Raw genomic sequence first — 15,650 nt, 5'->3', positions numbered from 1 at the left:
TTAATTGCTTCATATTTCTGTTAGTAAGCTTTAGTAGTGACACACCAAGCCGATAATCGGCCGTCGGACAGTCTGGCGAGGTCAGTGACCCGAGTCTGTTCGGTGTGTTCCGTGCCTTCGTCCGTCCGAGGAGCTGTCGGCCTTCATTTTGGCCGACCTGGCATGTTGCGTCGGAGGGCGGGCAGTCGGACTCAATGACCAATCTGATTGGTGGAGTGCTAACCCGGAAATGACAAGCGGGATGAGCGTGACTAAGCCTCTCAAAATCTGACAAAAATCTTTTAAACTGACCTTTGTCGATCTGAAATGAAGACAGATTCAGCAACTGCATGGCCTATTTCTCGCTTAAAATGTTTTCAGAAACACGTTTCGGTGAACTAATTTCGTAAAATATGAGATTGTATTCTGAGCAAGCCGCCATGACTTTGAATTTCCGGAGAAACCAGACCCACGTGACACGTTCGTCCAATCAGCTGCCGGTTTTCAATTTTTGGGCGACAATACAGATTAGCGCCGCCTGCCGTTATAGAGACGTATTACACCCTCAAGTCGGCGTCGCTTCGGTGTGTTCTGAGGCACTTTTTGGACCTCGGGGAGCCGACTGATCAGTCCGACTGCCTTAACGGTCGGCCGTCGGGTTAGTGTGTCAGGGACTTTAAGGCTAAGAGTAGGTCTAGACCACACACTTAGTAATTTACAGAGACCCAACAATTCTGTTTTGTAAACTGCTAAAATCTGCTGCTGGAAATCTAATTTCCTTGCGGGAGTCATCCCAAAAGGATCAATAAAGAGAAGTCTAAGTCTAATTATCCCCAAGAGCATGCATTTGTGTGTGTTATCACCAGAGCAACTAACAACAACCGCCACTTTCTCTTGAACTGGTCAACTGACCATGGCAAACGGTTTAATGTCCATTCTACTCTCATTCTATTTCTATGGGTGGAACATTGCTACATTCCCAGACTATGTGTCAGCAGAGAGGCATCATAGAGGCAGTGATACAAAGGGCAACTTTTTGGCCAACTAAACAGAATTTTTCTGAAAGGATTATTGTGACCCGACTATTTCCAGTCTACGTTGCCCTCCCAATTGCCCCGTGTGTCAGCACCCTGAAAGTATTATCGTAATAAAGGTGATCTGTTGCTAATATTCAGCACCCTCTGCGGACGAGCCGTGAGCCATGTGAGCATGTGATGGCGGGCTGAGAGAAAGTTCGAGGGCTGGGAGTCAAAAGAAGAAGAAAAAAAAAAACACACACACAAGGAAGAAAGGAGAGGATCAACTCAAGGACCTGTCCGTATAAGGAAAACCCAGTAACAAATCAAAGTGATTGTCTTTGCAAAGGCTTAATTACAAAAATAATCAGACAGTAAAAACTGATAAAGATGGATCTCGGGGGTAGATTAAATCCGTGGTGAGTGTTCAACAGGCTCAAGGGGCCTTTGGGTGGGCTGTGTCGGGCGATTTAATCCACCCGGCTGAGATGATGGGAGGAGGCAGCAGGGATGGGGCCACGACCCCCCTCAGACATGGCCGCTCTTCAGCACAGACTCTACTTGGGCTCAATCCAAACATCCACCCTTCGGCCTGCGCGGCGACGTGCTCGGCATCGTCGTGTCGAGCCTACGTACGCCTCTGATAAGACGGGCCTTGCTTGCATTATTTTTTGATGCATCTTATCTTTTTCTTCTATACATTTCTACAGTATTACACAGACGAAGCAGAGTCAGGGGTTTCTGGCACAGCTTCCCCTACTTCTCAGGTGCATGGAGAGGGAAAGAAGTCTAAAGAGGTTAAAACTCCAGCAACACTTGTAGTATATACAACAACTTTATTCTAAGACCAATGTTACTGTATATAATTAAATTATGAACTATTGTTTCTACGTGATGCATGTAATCTCATCATACTTGTGTTTCATATATATTTACAAGTTTTATATTTTTATGCATACGATTTAAAAAACAAACACTGTCACATTCCTATTTCAATTAATTGTGGGTAATTAAATCAGCCACGTCTGGTCAAGTCTGCACTAGAGCTGCAAAGCTTAATTGATTAATCGATAACTTGTCAACTATTAAATTAATTGCCAATTATTTTGATAATCGATTAATCCGTTTAAGTCATTTTTTATGAATAAAAAAGTTTAAATTCTCTGATTCAAGCTTCTTAAATGTGAATATTTTCTAATTTCTTCACTCCTCTATGACTATTTGGGTAGTGGACAAAACAAGACAACTGAAGACGTCTTGGGCTTTGGGAAACACTGATCAACATGTCTCACCATTTTCTGACATTTTATAAACCAAAAAACTAATCGATTCATTTAGAAAATAATCTACTGATTAATCCACAATAAAAATAATCATCCGTTCCAGCACTAGTCTGCACCCCGAGCATCCTGGGGTGGGGTGGAATTCAGACATTTGGATTCAGCCTTCCTGTGGGGTCTACATCTGATAGACTACAGTATACAGGGACTAGAGCGGTCCATGCAGTGAGGAAAGGTCGGGGGGTGCCCATCCCTGAGGGACACGGGGGGGAGGAGGAGGGTGGAGTTACATAAAACAAGGAGGAGGAACAAGTAGGAAGCCCTTGTGCTGCGAAGGTTCAGAAAGGGCTTCTTTGTGCGGCTGCCTTTACTTTTTTCAGTGTGATTTCTCTCTCCCTCCCTCCCAATCTGTCTCTGCCTCACTCGGGTGTGGGTTCTGCGTCCTCAAAGGACACCCTAGTGGACTCTCGGAAGTCGGGGTGCTGCAGGTCCGATAAGAATTTGGTGGGGGTGAGCATGTGGGTGGCACCTGTGGAGGAACAGAGGCGGCTTCACCACTCGTCTCTCAGCACATGCCACGGCCCCTCCCCCACTCGCTCCAGAAACAAAAGGGTTAAAAACAAGCAACCTGTACAGCACGCACGCACACACGCACGCACGCACACACACACACACACACACACACACACACACACACACACACCATGTTGTACAGACATAAAAGACACACACACACACACACACACACACACACTCGCCATGTTGTACAGACATTAAACACGCACAGACACAGAAAAAGACAAGGCGTGGCTGCAATTTAAAGACAACAGTTGTTTTTAAAGACAACAGCTGAAGCAGAGCATAACAGGAACTAACAAGACACTTTCCCACTTAGAACACAAAGCTTTAAGACACAAACAGTTCACAGGGGCATAACATAAAGGGCTACTTTAACATAACACATTGCACACAATAGGCAGGTTGTAGCGACTGTCTGCTGCTAGTCCTTCCACATACTTCACACAGTCTTAAACTGCTTCAGTGGGACTGTGATTGTTGTGGGCTTTGGGATTGGCTTCTGTTTGCAAAACCTCAACTTCAATTCCTGAGGTTTCATTTTTAAAAAGGAAAGCTTTTATATTCATAGATGCCTCAATAAATGTCAACCCAGAATATCAAACCATATTTAGTCTCGTATTGATTATTTTTATTTATTAAGTTTAGCTTGCCAGTGGGTTGAGGTAGCGTAGGATTGTCAGTTGTCGCTTTTTTATATAATTTTGTAAAAAACTGAACTTTTTTTATAATCATCTTACTGCTTGCTTCAACAAAGTGCAACTTAATTCCAGAAAGTCATTCTTAAAAACTGGCATTACAGCGGCAAAAGGTCAATTCATTTTACCCCATGCTTTGAGAAAAAACGCAGAGTGATATAAGGTCAAATGTGTCATACAGTAAAGAGCTTTATCTCTTTTTTTTTATGCACTGAACTTTTAGCTGTGTCCCGGTTCAGAAGCTTTGTTCTTCTGTGCGCTGCCGAGGACCTGAAGGCCCGACTGAACCTGCAGCTGCTGGTCAAACCTCACACAGTGCTCTGAAGATGCTTCTAAGGATGTGGCCCCTGCAGCTTTTATCAGCTATCACACTTTCTATAAAACCTGTTTCCGCTTAGAGACCCGGATGAAAAGCAGCGATTTACTGCCCGTGTCAGGTTGAAGGTTTCAAGTCTGTTTCTGCATCACTGATAGTTGTGGTCAGCTGTGATTCTGAAGTACACCTGGACAGTACATCACTGCAGCAAGGTAAGAAGTTAAACCACTGGCGGTGTTGAGTTACTCTTTAAGGTTGTCGTGGGTGTATTTTTTGCGTGACCACATCTGCAACCTAAAAATATAACCCTTGTTCTTGCTCTCGGCCTGCTCCCACTGGCCCCTCCTGTTGCACTACTCACCAATGATGGCCTCCCACTTCCCATTGGCCTGTGTGACCTCGTAGGCGCAGCGCATCTCGCTGAAGGACGCGCCTCCGATGATGAAGACCATGACGCGTGGGCCAGTGCGGTACTCTCCGGGTGTCTTATTCTTGTGCCAGTGGCCGTACCGAGCACTGCCAGTGCAGAAGGGAAAACAGGGTCATGTTATTTTCAGTTTAGTATAGCTTGTTTTGTCCTGATCTTGGCATCCCAATATTCTTTCCCCCGGCCTCTCATAACAGTATTTTGTGAACTGAGAATTATTTCCAAAATATGGATGATGTTTCATGGACACAAAGATGTCAATTTTTTGTCCATCCAGGGGAATCATTTCTAGGGACAAACAATTCTGTCATCTCCACATTTTAAGCTAGTTTGAGTGAAATGACAAATGGGGAAAAAAAAACGTAATTTCATTGTCCAGCTGATATAAATAAGATGCGACAATAATTTGAGATAATTAAAAAAAAAAAGTTGCCCTGCATTGACAGGGTAACTTCCAGGGTAACATGTGTTTCTCAGGCTCTGTTTCCTTTCAGGCTACATACGACTTCTCCTGGCTTGTTGGAGGCTTCTCGCACCCTGGCAGGAAGCTCTGCAGCCTGCAGACGCTGCTCAAGGAAAAATATCAATCATTTTGACGTATGATGATTCCCCGTGACAAGGAAAAAATGCTACAACTGAACATTAATAAACGCTAAGGCAGGAAAGTACAGTGCTCTTGGTAAAAGTTAGCTTATAAAAGTTGATAAAGATAGCGGGTATCTTTGATTCAAAGGTTCTGTACTCGACATTCAGAACATTAATATAGCAGCAAACAACTATTTGCTCTGTAAAGATATAGTGGAACAGAGAAGAAGTCACACTCCCTCTGTGTGTGTCATAATCCGAGCTTCTCTGTTCTTTGTTTTGATAGCCGGTCCGGCTGCGTGCATGTTAGTGCATGTGGCCGTGATAAAACATGGCTTTTTCATGTATTTGTGGATGGTCTGTGAGAGCCAAATGAGGCAATCTCAGTGTGCTGTCTTTTCAGTATTTCGAGTACAGCCCCTTAAAGTGTTAATATTCTACATTTATGATTTAAATTGCACATGTGATGCCAAGTGGTATCAAGAAATGAATGCAGCATTTCTAATTCTTATACTCTTATGTTAACCGCCAATATTATGGAAGGATGGTGAGGCAAAATATAGACACTTTGAATTGGGAACTGAAACGCTAAGATGAAACCAAATTTTTACATTACATACATGAGATCACACTTAAACATTAGAGGTTTCATCTGCATCTGCGTAGCTTTCCTTTGACTCAGCCACATGTCTCCCAACATGATCCTCAGGTCTGGGTGTGTCTGTATGTGTGGAGGAGGGACGGCTAATGAGGCCGATCAGTTTGTAACAGGAGAGGATTTGATGCTGAATCAATACACACCAGCAGCTTCCACACAGACTGGAGTGTAAGGATCAGTGGGGCTCAATGTGGCTTCTTTCCTCCCCCTCATAGACTAACTAACACACACACACACACACACACACACACGTGCAAATGTAGTTGGACACATTGATGACTTGTAACCAGGTCAATATCCATTTTTTGAGGAAAACATTTCAGCCGTGTCTTTGATTCGTCTTTCAAAACAAAAAAATGTTTTACCCAGTATTGATGTCATGTAAATTTTGCTGATATTTCATTTTTCATGACTGCGGATCATTTCAAAACATGCAAAGTCATCAGTTTCAAAGCTTTCAATTTTTCTCAAGTATTGACCCGCTAGACTCATCTCCCTTCCCAAATTACTATTGATTTTATACCACCATTTCTGTCTTTCTAATTTACCATGCAATGAGAGGCCAAACTGCATATCAGAATGTAGGCTGAACGTCTTTGGCTCTGAGAAAAGAGCAACACTGCATTCTATTTATCTACAAAGCCTTGCTTAAAAAACTACATGTATTATAAACAAGCTTGCTGATTTTAAGTTGTGTCACTATGGCACTCGTACTAATAATTACTTGGTCCTAAATATGCCATATGTTAGGACAGAAATAGGCAAAATTGCATTTGAGTATTATGCTCCATGTGAATGAAATAACCTAAAGATCCCGTTGAAATTGAACAGCCTGATTCCATTTAATCACTCTAAATGCCTTCTTCACGAGCCCATGCATTCTGAATGTGCATGTGCACTTTCCATCTTTAATGATTACTGTGTAATTTGATATGTATTGTAATTTATTATTATGTATATGTAATCAGAGCGTCATTGGAAAAGAGAGCTTGCTCTCAACTGGCCCTCCCTGAATAAATAAAGGTGATATATATTTGTGTATGTATACAGTACATATACATGCGTGTGTGTGTGTGTGTGTGTGTACGTGTGTGTACCTGACTGCAGTGGTGCTGAAGGAGGCGGAAGAGCGGGTGGAGATGTAGGGGTAGTGCTTGGTATCCAGCTTATCTTCAATAGCATCCTGCAGGAGGACAAAAAGACAAAGCAGATCTCTGTCAGCAATATTGTCTGCCTTAAACATACACACACACAGACACACACACACTTCAATAGGGGCTTCAAAGTTGTGTCACATCTCTTAGCAACTATGTGTGGCTCCATCATGGAGGTCCATTGGAGAATTGGCTTAGCACAAATAAGGGGCTAAATATAGTTGATGACAACCAGGCTGGAAAAACAGATGTTTGAAGAAGGTTGTTGTGGGTGTACATGGACTAAAAAGCAAATAATTCTGCTCAGATTCATTCATCTGTTTGTTTTTGGACCTTTAATTTAGGTTTGCTTGAACGGCAGATTAAATAAAGCCTTCTTTGTCTTGAAAAACACGCAAACACATGACACGATAAGTCAAATAGTGATTGCAGCCCTTCAAGCGCACCTCCATGATGTCCTTGACCAGTGGTGTCCAGCGGGACAGCTGATACGTCTGCTCGCTCACACGCTCCTTCCTGTCCAGCTTCTTTCCTCGGCGCAGGGTGGACTAGTGACGAAAAGAAGAGACGAGGAGGTGAGAGAGAAAAAGAGCACCAGATTTCTTTCACCCTGTTTGAAGAAGAAGAAAAAAACGAAGAAGACCAGCACCCCAGGGAGGATCTTACATCTGTGACGATGGGGACGCCCAGGTGTGCCATGTTGGTGATGATCTCACTGTCCTCAGGGGGGATCTGAGCGTGTTGGATCAGCTTGTTCAGGTTCTCCTCCGTAATGCCTGAAAACACACGCGCATGCACACGCACACGCACACGCACACACACACAAACACACACACACACGCACACACACACACATCAAACTATTGGCAAACTATATCTTATAAAATTGTCTGTTTACATTTAATATGTTAAGCTTGTTCTGGGATAAAGGGGAATTCATGTTTTTGTAACTTGAGTGCAACAATAAAATCCTTTTATTAAAACTTAAAATTGACACTATATTTCCTGTGTGCTGCCTAAATATACCAGCTTTTTATAGTTGTGCAGAACTGTCAGGTTACGTCTGACCTGAGGGGGTATCTGGTTTTTACAGGCTCCCTTTCAGTCATGTTTCTGTATCTGTATCATGTGAATGGACTCACTCATTCTACAGACTTGTACTGAAATAGTGAAGTTAATTTTTTTCTTTAGCTAGTAGATATTAATGAGTGATGAAGCCACACCAGTAGCAATGTGGTTCCTATTGTACTGCAGGTGATTGTTTTGTTGGTTAATTTAAAGCTGTTTTTTATTTCTAATAAGAAAAGTGAAAGAAAAAAAATATAGAAATAATGATGTTTCAGTTTCAGACAACAACTGTGTAGTGAGTTACCAGTTTAAATTCCCTGTACTCTGAGCATCTCTTAGCATTCCAACATACGTATAAAGTAAAGAAATACATATACTCAGTGGTAGGTAGGTAGGTGAGTAGTAAGTATGGCTGCACGATAAATCATCATAAAATCGCGATCTCGATTCACCCGTTCGCGATTGTTTTTTTTCTTCTTTTCTCCAATTCATTTATTGAAAGCATTTGACATTGACATGTTTTAATTATGTAAAGACGTGTTCAAGGAGTTCAGATAGAGCCTGTATCAGGAGCATATTTAGTTCAATGTGTTGTATGTCAATATTGGTAGCCTACTGTACTTAAATGGCCAGTGTGTACTTTATTTTCTTTATTCATTGAAGCCTCTATGTTTACAGGCGTGTGGGGATGCGCAATGTGCTATAGGTGCAAAAAAAAAATCTGTTTGGTACTGCCAATTTGTTTTGTTATGGTTCATGTGTGTGTGTTCGTGAGGAAAAAAATTGTGGCAGAGAATCATGATATCAAAAAAAATCGTGATTCATATTTTTCCCCGAATCGTGCAGGCCTTGTAGTCAGTAATTCAACCAAACAGATTAAGCTAGATTAGATAGGTTTAGATTGGGTTTCTTTATGTCGCCTGCAGTCTCCTCCTTACCATTCTTGAGGAAAATGTAGAGCAGGATGATGCGGATCTTGTCATACGTGGTGACGTTGGCATCCAGCAGGATGGGCACGATGGCCCTCATGGGGTCTTTGATTTTCTCTCCCTCAGCATCTGTGCCCATAGCCAGATCCTGCAACACGCAACTCAGGTATCAATTCATGTTTGTCATTTTAAATGCTCCTTTAAAACCCTCACAAACATTTCCAGGGACTGTAAAGCCATTTTAATAACTGAAAATCAATTACTGAGGAATTCAGAAATTGTGTAATTTATCTGTGTGCAAGGAACTTAAACTGTATGAAAAATGTCAATGTTTGATCATCGTTTCTAACTTGATCAGTTAGCACTACTCACTATGCTCAACTCTTCTTTAATTGTTTTCTTTCCTCTCATCTCATCTCCTCATTTCCTTCTATCCTCTGTTCTTGTTTTTTCCCCCCTGTTTCTCCTCGCTTGTTTTTTACCTTTATTGTTTCCTCTCTTATCCTTTACCTTCCTCTCCCTGGTGCCCTCTCACCTGTTCCACACGGCACAGCTTGTCCACTGTTCCCTGGTAATGCTTCATGCAGTCCTCAGCCAGCTGCAGATGAGTGGAGTACTGGAAAACACAAAACACACCGGGTCAGCAGCATACACATTTACACACACACACACACACACACACACACACACACACACAACTACACTCACCACACCTACCCACACACACACACACACAGGAAACTGGGTGTATGTGGGTGCTGGGTGGTGATGGCGCAGTGGATATGACACATGCCTTTGGTGTGGGAGATCCGGGTTTGATTCCCACTGCGATACATCAACCAATGTGTCCCTGAGCAAGACACTTAACCCCTAGTTGCTCCAGAGGCGTGCGACCTCTGATATATAGTAATTGTAAGTCGCTTTGGATAAAAGCGTCAGATAAATGACATGTAATGTAATGTAATGAAACCTCTCACACACTACTACACACACACACACACCTTGCTGAGCTCCTTCTGGTACTGAGGCATCTTCTTCAGCATCTGGGACAGATCCCTCATTGTGGTCTGTTGAAACAAAAGGAAAAGAGTGCGATATCAGGATGTGAGAGTGGCAGTGGCTTAGCAGGACAGCTTCTGCAAAATGTACAACTATTCCTTTAAAATGTGTCTTCACATAAAAGTTAGTGAACACACCCTGCACCGAATACCCCTTTTTTTTTTCAGGAGGAGGAGAAGAATTAAAGACATCTTCCACCATGCTGAGTAACGCTATAGGACCGAAATCTTGACAATACCCTATGTTCAGACCGTGTAAATCAACACTTCCTCTTTACCTTCTCCCCAGTGTTCATCCTCTTGCTGGCAGAAAATTCCTTCAGCTGGCGCGTCACTTCCCTAATGACGAAACACAAACGGGCAAGGAGAAGCGGTTAAGACGAGAGAGAAAAGTTGTTATATCGCATAAGTCAGTATCCAAAGACTGAGTGAAGAGCTTTAAGAAGTAGGAAGGAAAGTACTCACTGGGACACCTCTGCTATGTGTTTGTGTCTCAGGCTCACCCACAGGTCATCGTCTTCGTGCAGCAGAACCTCCTTCTCACGGGAGTCTCCGATGCCACTGGTCTCATACCTGAAGAAAAGAGACACACGTCCTGACTGAAAGACACTCATTTAGGAATTGATTGAAGCGGACATGAATATTTTATACACACGTTCTGGCTGCTGCAGCTTTAACCTAGACCTTAATTCAAATGGAAACACTGCCCTCTAAAGTGATCATGTTTGTCATTTGTGTTTTTCCTACTTGTAGACGTCGTTTTCGATGGGCAGCAGGTCGTAGCCCATGGCCTGGAAGGTGAGCTCATGCAGGACAGGAGAGACGGGGTCAAACGCTCTGTCCAGGATGATCAGCTGTGAGCGAGCCTTATCTGGACCCTACAAACAGATACAGGAATGAAATGAGCGATACGATAAGCAAACACATACGATGTTACACATACAGTATTATCATTTTGAAGTACATTAAAAGTAATGTAGAATTAAACTCTGCAACTAACTATTTAGATACATATGAGACAAAAACAAAACAAATCATTAGCAGGAATACAGGGGGACAAAAAAAAATGTATTGTCCTGAACCCACCTCTCCCATAGTTGGGTCATCAGCCTTGTAGGCGTCCAGTTTGTCCTGAACCAGCTGGGCCAGGGTGGCGTTGTCCTTGTACTCGCTGACAGAATGACAGAGAGTAAGATGGGTGGGTGGTCAGACAATTGAAAGCATGTGGAGGGAGACAGAAAGACAGGAAGCCAGATAAAAGCGAAAAGAAGTGAGAGACAGACACAAAGACAGATGTCCAAGCAAAACAGAGGAGACAAAAAAAAAAGAAAATATAGAGGAAAACATTAAAACAATATTTTTGGGAAAAAATACATTTTGAGAGCATTTGAGACAGAAATGTGTATAACAGCTCTGGTGAAAAAAAAGTCCTCTCTGCACAAAGATATGACTTTCTTATCGTTACTTCATTTGGATGTTTAGGCTTCACTGTGCACATCAAACAGAGTTTGAAATCTGTTTTTACACTAATCATCTGAACGGACAAGGTTTCTCTGTACATTAAAGGAACACGCCGACTTATTGAGACTTTAGCACTGCTACTTGGGCGGAGTGATTAGCGCAACACCTGAAAAGCACCGTAGTTACTCTCTGCTCCTCACCACGGGGCTTCTCGTGTGCTGCGAGCAAATCACTCCACCCAAGTAGCAGAAGTAGCAGTGCTTTGCCTTCTGACAATATAGTTCCCAGTATGTATATGGTTAGAAGATGGCTGTGTCTCATGTGACCTTGTTATTTCTACACGCTGTGACTATACAAATCACAACATGTGAATAGGAACATGTTGGTGTTATTTTGTCACTTATTGGGAGCAGTAGACTAGTTGGAGCCGGTTACCTCCAGGATCTGGGCTAAGTGAGGCTAGCGGTGGGGGCGTCAGACAGAGTTACGACACGCACAGAGATGAGAAGGGTATGTATGGACTAATCTAACTCTGGGGGATATGGTGAATAAGCTAAAGTCCCAATAAGTCGGCGTGTTCCTTTAACATAGTCATAGATTCCAACAAATTCAAAGAGTTTATTTTATCATTTTAAGAATTTCAACGAGGGAATTGAACTCTTTTGTGAAAAAAACAAATCAGATACAAATTATTATTCCAAGCAGGGTATTTTTATATGTGCTACAGTATGTCTGGAGGGGATCTTTTATATTTCTGTTTTTAGTAGCTCTTAACGAACACCATTTCCCCTCAAGCCCTCGACCATCGCAGGTCAAAAGTCACCGGCCTGGCAGAGGTCTGACAGCGGACAGAGAGGGCTGACCAGTGTAGATGTTTTTATGACCGCAGAGATAACAGGAAGAGCATACTTGGATATCATAGATAAGGTAGACACAATAATAGAGGAGACATCTGTAGTTTTTTGAGTGTTAACAAATTAGTTAGCCATCTGGGAGACTAAAAAGGTACTCCTCATAACCAACTTAAGAGATCTCCTAAACTTGTTTATGAAAATAAATGTGATAAATAGCTGTTGTTCCTTACTTTTTAGGAGCAAAAGTGTGATTTGTTTGAAAATGTAATCTTTCACTATCACTATGTCACTCCTAGTAGGAACCAACATCCTCAATATAATCACCCATGGTTAGCTTTAACACCTCTCGCACAAATGAGCCATTTCCTTGACTGCTAAAATGCCTTTTGTTTTGGAAACCAGCCTGTACCCACAGCTGCCTCCGTTTCTGAGGGTGCTGCTCACCCTCGGTATCTGACAGCAGGGTATTCCTTCAGGGTGGCACAGAGTGTGGCCAGCTGATCAGCCAGCCTCTCCATCACCGGATTCTTCAGCTGGGTCTTATGGGGGCTGTAGAAACTGTGGAAGGCATCTGGATTGTCCAGAGAGTATACCTATATACACACACACACACACACACAACTTAAACTTTGTTTCAGCAACAACACTTTCTTGCCTTTCCATTTTCGTTGATTTAAACTTTTCCATCTTCCTACACTTTTCTAATGTAATGTGCACAGGAACGGTTTTCACGATGTAAAGGCTGATTATTGATGTAAAAGCTGATGTGATCATGACGACGGATTATCATGGAGAATGTGAACTGTTCTGTGTAAAATACAGCAGGTCACCGTGGACACGCAGCATGTTATCTTGCTGCGAGAAACGAGCTGGAGGTGTTATAATATCAAACATAGCAGATTAACATATTCTCTCCTCTTCCATTATCTCCTTTCTGTTGTTCATCCTCTAAAGTCTCACTCCTTTAATCTCTTCTCCTTTGTCACTTCTTCTCTCTCATTTCCTTATTTCCTCTCCTTTTGCTTATCTCCTCTCTTCTGTCATTGCCTTGTTCCTCCACTGCATATCCTCTCTCTTCTCTTTCCTCTCCTGCCGTTTCCGCTCCTCTCTTCTTCTCTCCTTTAATGCCCTTGCTTCCTTCTCTCTTTCCTCTCATCTCCTCTCTAAACCCTTTTTCCTCTGTCCCCTTTCCTCTTTTACCGTTTCATGTTTAATCTCCTCCATCCGATCTCTTTTCGTCCTCTCATCTCATCTCCTCCTCATTTCATTTCATTGTTCATCTCATCTCCCATTCTCTTTCTGTGCCTTCTCTCTTCTCATCATCTCTACTTTCCTCTTCTCTGTCCTCTCCTGCATCACTCACTACCACTCCCTCCTCCCACCCCATCTGTCTACAGTCACATGTCCACACTTCTGCTTGGCAGAATGGTCCCTACGTTAGCTCGGCTACCATTGGCTACCGCCTGCTGTGTGGATCCTGACTCATCCAATAGGACGAGAGCATCAACCTGTGGGCGGGGCTGTGAGGCAGCACTTTGCCTGGAGCAGAAAACCACTGACTCTGAATTAATCAGAGTAGACAGGAGGACAGCAAAGCATTATGGGCCAAGCTGCATCTTCAGACAGTGAGAGCGAGAAGGATGGAGAGAAGGAGATATGTGGGAGAAAGAAAGAGGTGGGGGGGGGAAATCAGGAAAAATATGGTTGGAGGAATGATAGGAATAAATACGAATATGAATACAAAATAAAAAGCTTGATGAGAGCAGTGAGCAGAGAAAGCACAAGCAACGTGCAGAGGCACGTGTGGAGGAATGGCGGGCTAAAAAAACCAGAGGGAGGGAGGGAGGAGGAAAAACGTGATGCAGGCAGGAATTTGGAAATATAGCAACAGTGCAGAAGCAGGTGGAAGGGAAGGTGATGTGACAATGTGAGTCTTTCTGGAACCGTCTGGCAGTAAACAGAGTGACTGCTGAGTCAGCAGCATTATGCCAAGCAACCACCTTAGTGTGTGAGTCTCTCGATCTTTTTTTCATCCATCCCTGCCTCTAACAGCCATTAACCTCCCTGTTACTATTCCTGGCTGTGTCCTTTGCAGCATCTCTCTCCTCCCACCTGTCTTAATCGATCTCTCGCTACTCAAAATCAAGCTTTCTATCTCTGGATCTCTCTCTCTCTCTCTGGTTTTTACTCAGTCACTAACAAACAGTAAAAGTAAATTAGCTTTCAGTCATTGCCTGCTTAGAGGAGAAAAGAACGTTGAATAATGACATGAATGATAAAACACTCCAGGGGTGTAAAGCTCTGTTTAGGCTCACTAAAAGCCATTTGTCCCCATGGTTCTATTTTTAAATCTTTTTCAGAAATCTTTGTGAAAGTGGACGCACCTGCACAAGCCGCATCCCTGAGGTTATCTAACACTGCCAGAGTAGCCGTCACTACCCAACACCATTACACACAGCTGGATGTTTACCTGAGACTCGTAGGGCAGGAAGGCGATGTTGATCTCTGTCAGAGTCTTGATGGTTTTGGAAGCGCGGCTCTTCACCAGCTCATTGAAGAGAGGATCAGGGCAGGCTGGAAAGGTAAGATTGAGAAAAGATGTATTTGAATTAATAGCAGACATGTTTATACATAGAGGGATTCTGATTCATTGGTCCAGATAATATCTTCAAATATTAATTTTCGACATATTTCATTGACCTATGATGTTTGATAATGATGTTTACCTGCACTTTCTCAAAACATTCATCTAGTGACCTTTTTGGGAAACTAGCAGGGATGTAGTGGAGGCTAAACGCACCTAAAGGCCATTTACGCACCTCCCGAAATTCGGAAATAGCGTTTACCCACCTCTAAATAGTGTTTATCCACCTCTAAATAGCCTATCGTTCCTAAGCCACTCTAAATTAAGCTTATGTCGTTTTAGTTTCACATTGTTCATTATTAGTTTCATAGGTTGTTAAACCTAAGACAAAGTCTATCCATATTGCGCTGCATTATGGGACTGTCAGTGTTGACCAATCTCTTGCATAGCCAGCAGGAAGCAGCAGACTGCATCAAAGATTCGTCAGTCTACACAAGCCTACACTACATCACGTCTCATGTAATGAATGGATTTTAAAAATCGATATCCGCCAGTTTTTTTAAGCGCCGTCAAGACAGCAGCCCTCCTCCTGATGCCAGCAAACGGCCTCGGCTACAAGCCCAAAGAGAGTGAGCTCGGAAAACAGTACTAAACTTCATATTTTTGAGGTTAATTTGGTTCATGGTAGATTCAGGCCACTGACTCAACAAGCCACGGCGTTGATTAGGTTACTCCTTTCAGACACAAAGTTGCAAGTCACCTCTACCTTTTCCCATTAGCCCATGTTACACGTACAATTCAGGATATATTGTCAGATAAATAACCGGATGTAATTTCATGCATTCTCTGGCATTTAAGTCACTGAAAGTTAGTGACAACAAGCTCCCTAGTCAGCTAGTTAATATTATAATAATATTAACCAACCGCGTTTGCGGTGTAGCCTGAAATAGAGTTTAATTTATCATAATTAGCTCACCAATAAAACACAATCTAGAGTACAATGTCTT

At 42.7% G+C, this 15,650-nt stretch overlaps 1 protein-coding gene across 2 annotated transcripts in view; it reads right to left on the bottom strand.

The window, feature by feature from the left end:
* The window catches only part of stxbp1a (syntaxin binding protein 1a), a 39,073-nt gene that overhangs the window by 4,618 nt on the left and 18,805 nt on the right, over window positions 1-15,650 (bottom strand). The window contains exons 6-19 of one of the 2 annotated variants that reach the window (XM_031277553.2): window positions 14,530-14,633; window positions 12,504-12,652; window positions 10,831-10,915; window positions 10,492-10,622; window positions 10,210-10,317; window positions 10,023-10,083; window positions 9,688-9,753; window positions 9,222-9,302; window positions 8,696-8,834; window positions 7,356-7,465; window positions 7,136-7,237; window positions 6,633-6,718; window positions 4,227-4,381; window positions 2,647-2,804 (exon numbers count right to left, since the gene is read on the bottom strand). In XM_031277553.2, coding sequence (XP_031133413.1) covers window positions 2,695-2,804; window positions 4,227-4,381; window positions 6,633-6,718; window positions 7,136-7,237; window positions 7,356-7,465; window positions 8,696-8,834; window positions 9,222-9,302; window positions 9,688-9,753; window positions 10,023-10,083; window positions 10,210-10,317; window positions 10,492-10,622; window positions 10,831-10,915; window positions 12,504-12,652; window positions 14,530-14,633 — 1,487 coding nt within the window. In that variant the 3' untranslated portion in view covers window positions 2,647-2,694. The remainder of the gene's footprint in view (window positions 1-2,646; window positions 2,805-4,226; window positions 4,382-6,632; window positions 6,719-7,135; window positions 7,238-7,355; window positions 7,466-8,695; window positions 8,835-9,221; window positions 9,303-9,687; window positions 9,754-10,022; window positions 10,084-10,209; window positions 10,318-10,491; window positions 10,623-10,830; window positions 10,916-12,503; window positions 12,653-14,529; window positions 14,634-15,650) is intronic. The other variant, XM_031277554.2, reaches the window with a different exon arrangement.

Source organism: Sander lucioperca, chromosome 14 (assembly GCF_008315115.2).
Source record: "Sander lucioperca isolate FBNREF2018 chromosome 14, SLUC_FBN_1.2, whole genome shotgun sequence".
NCBI lineage: Eukaryota > Metazoa > Chordata > Actinopteri > Perciformes > Percidae > Sander > Sander lucioperca.
This window is presented reverse-complemented; position numbering and strand designations above follow the sequence as displayed.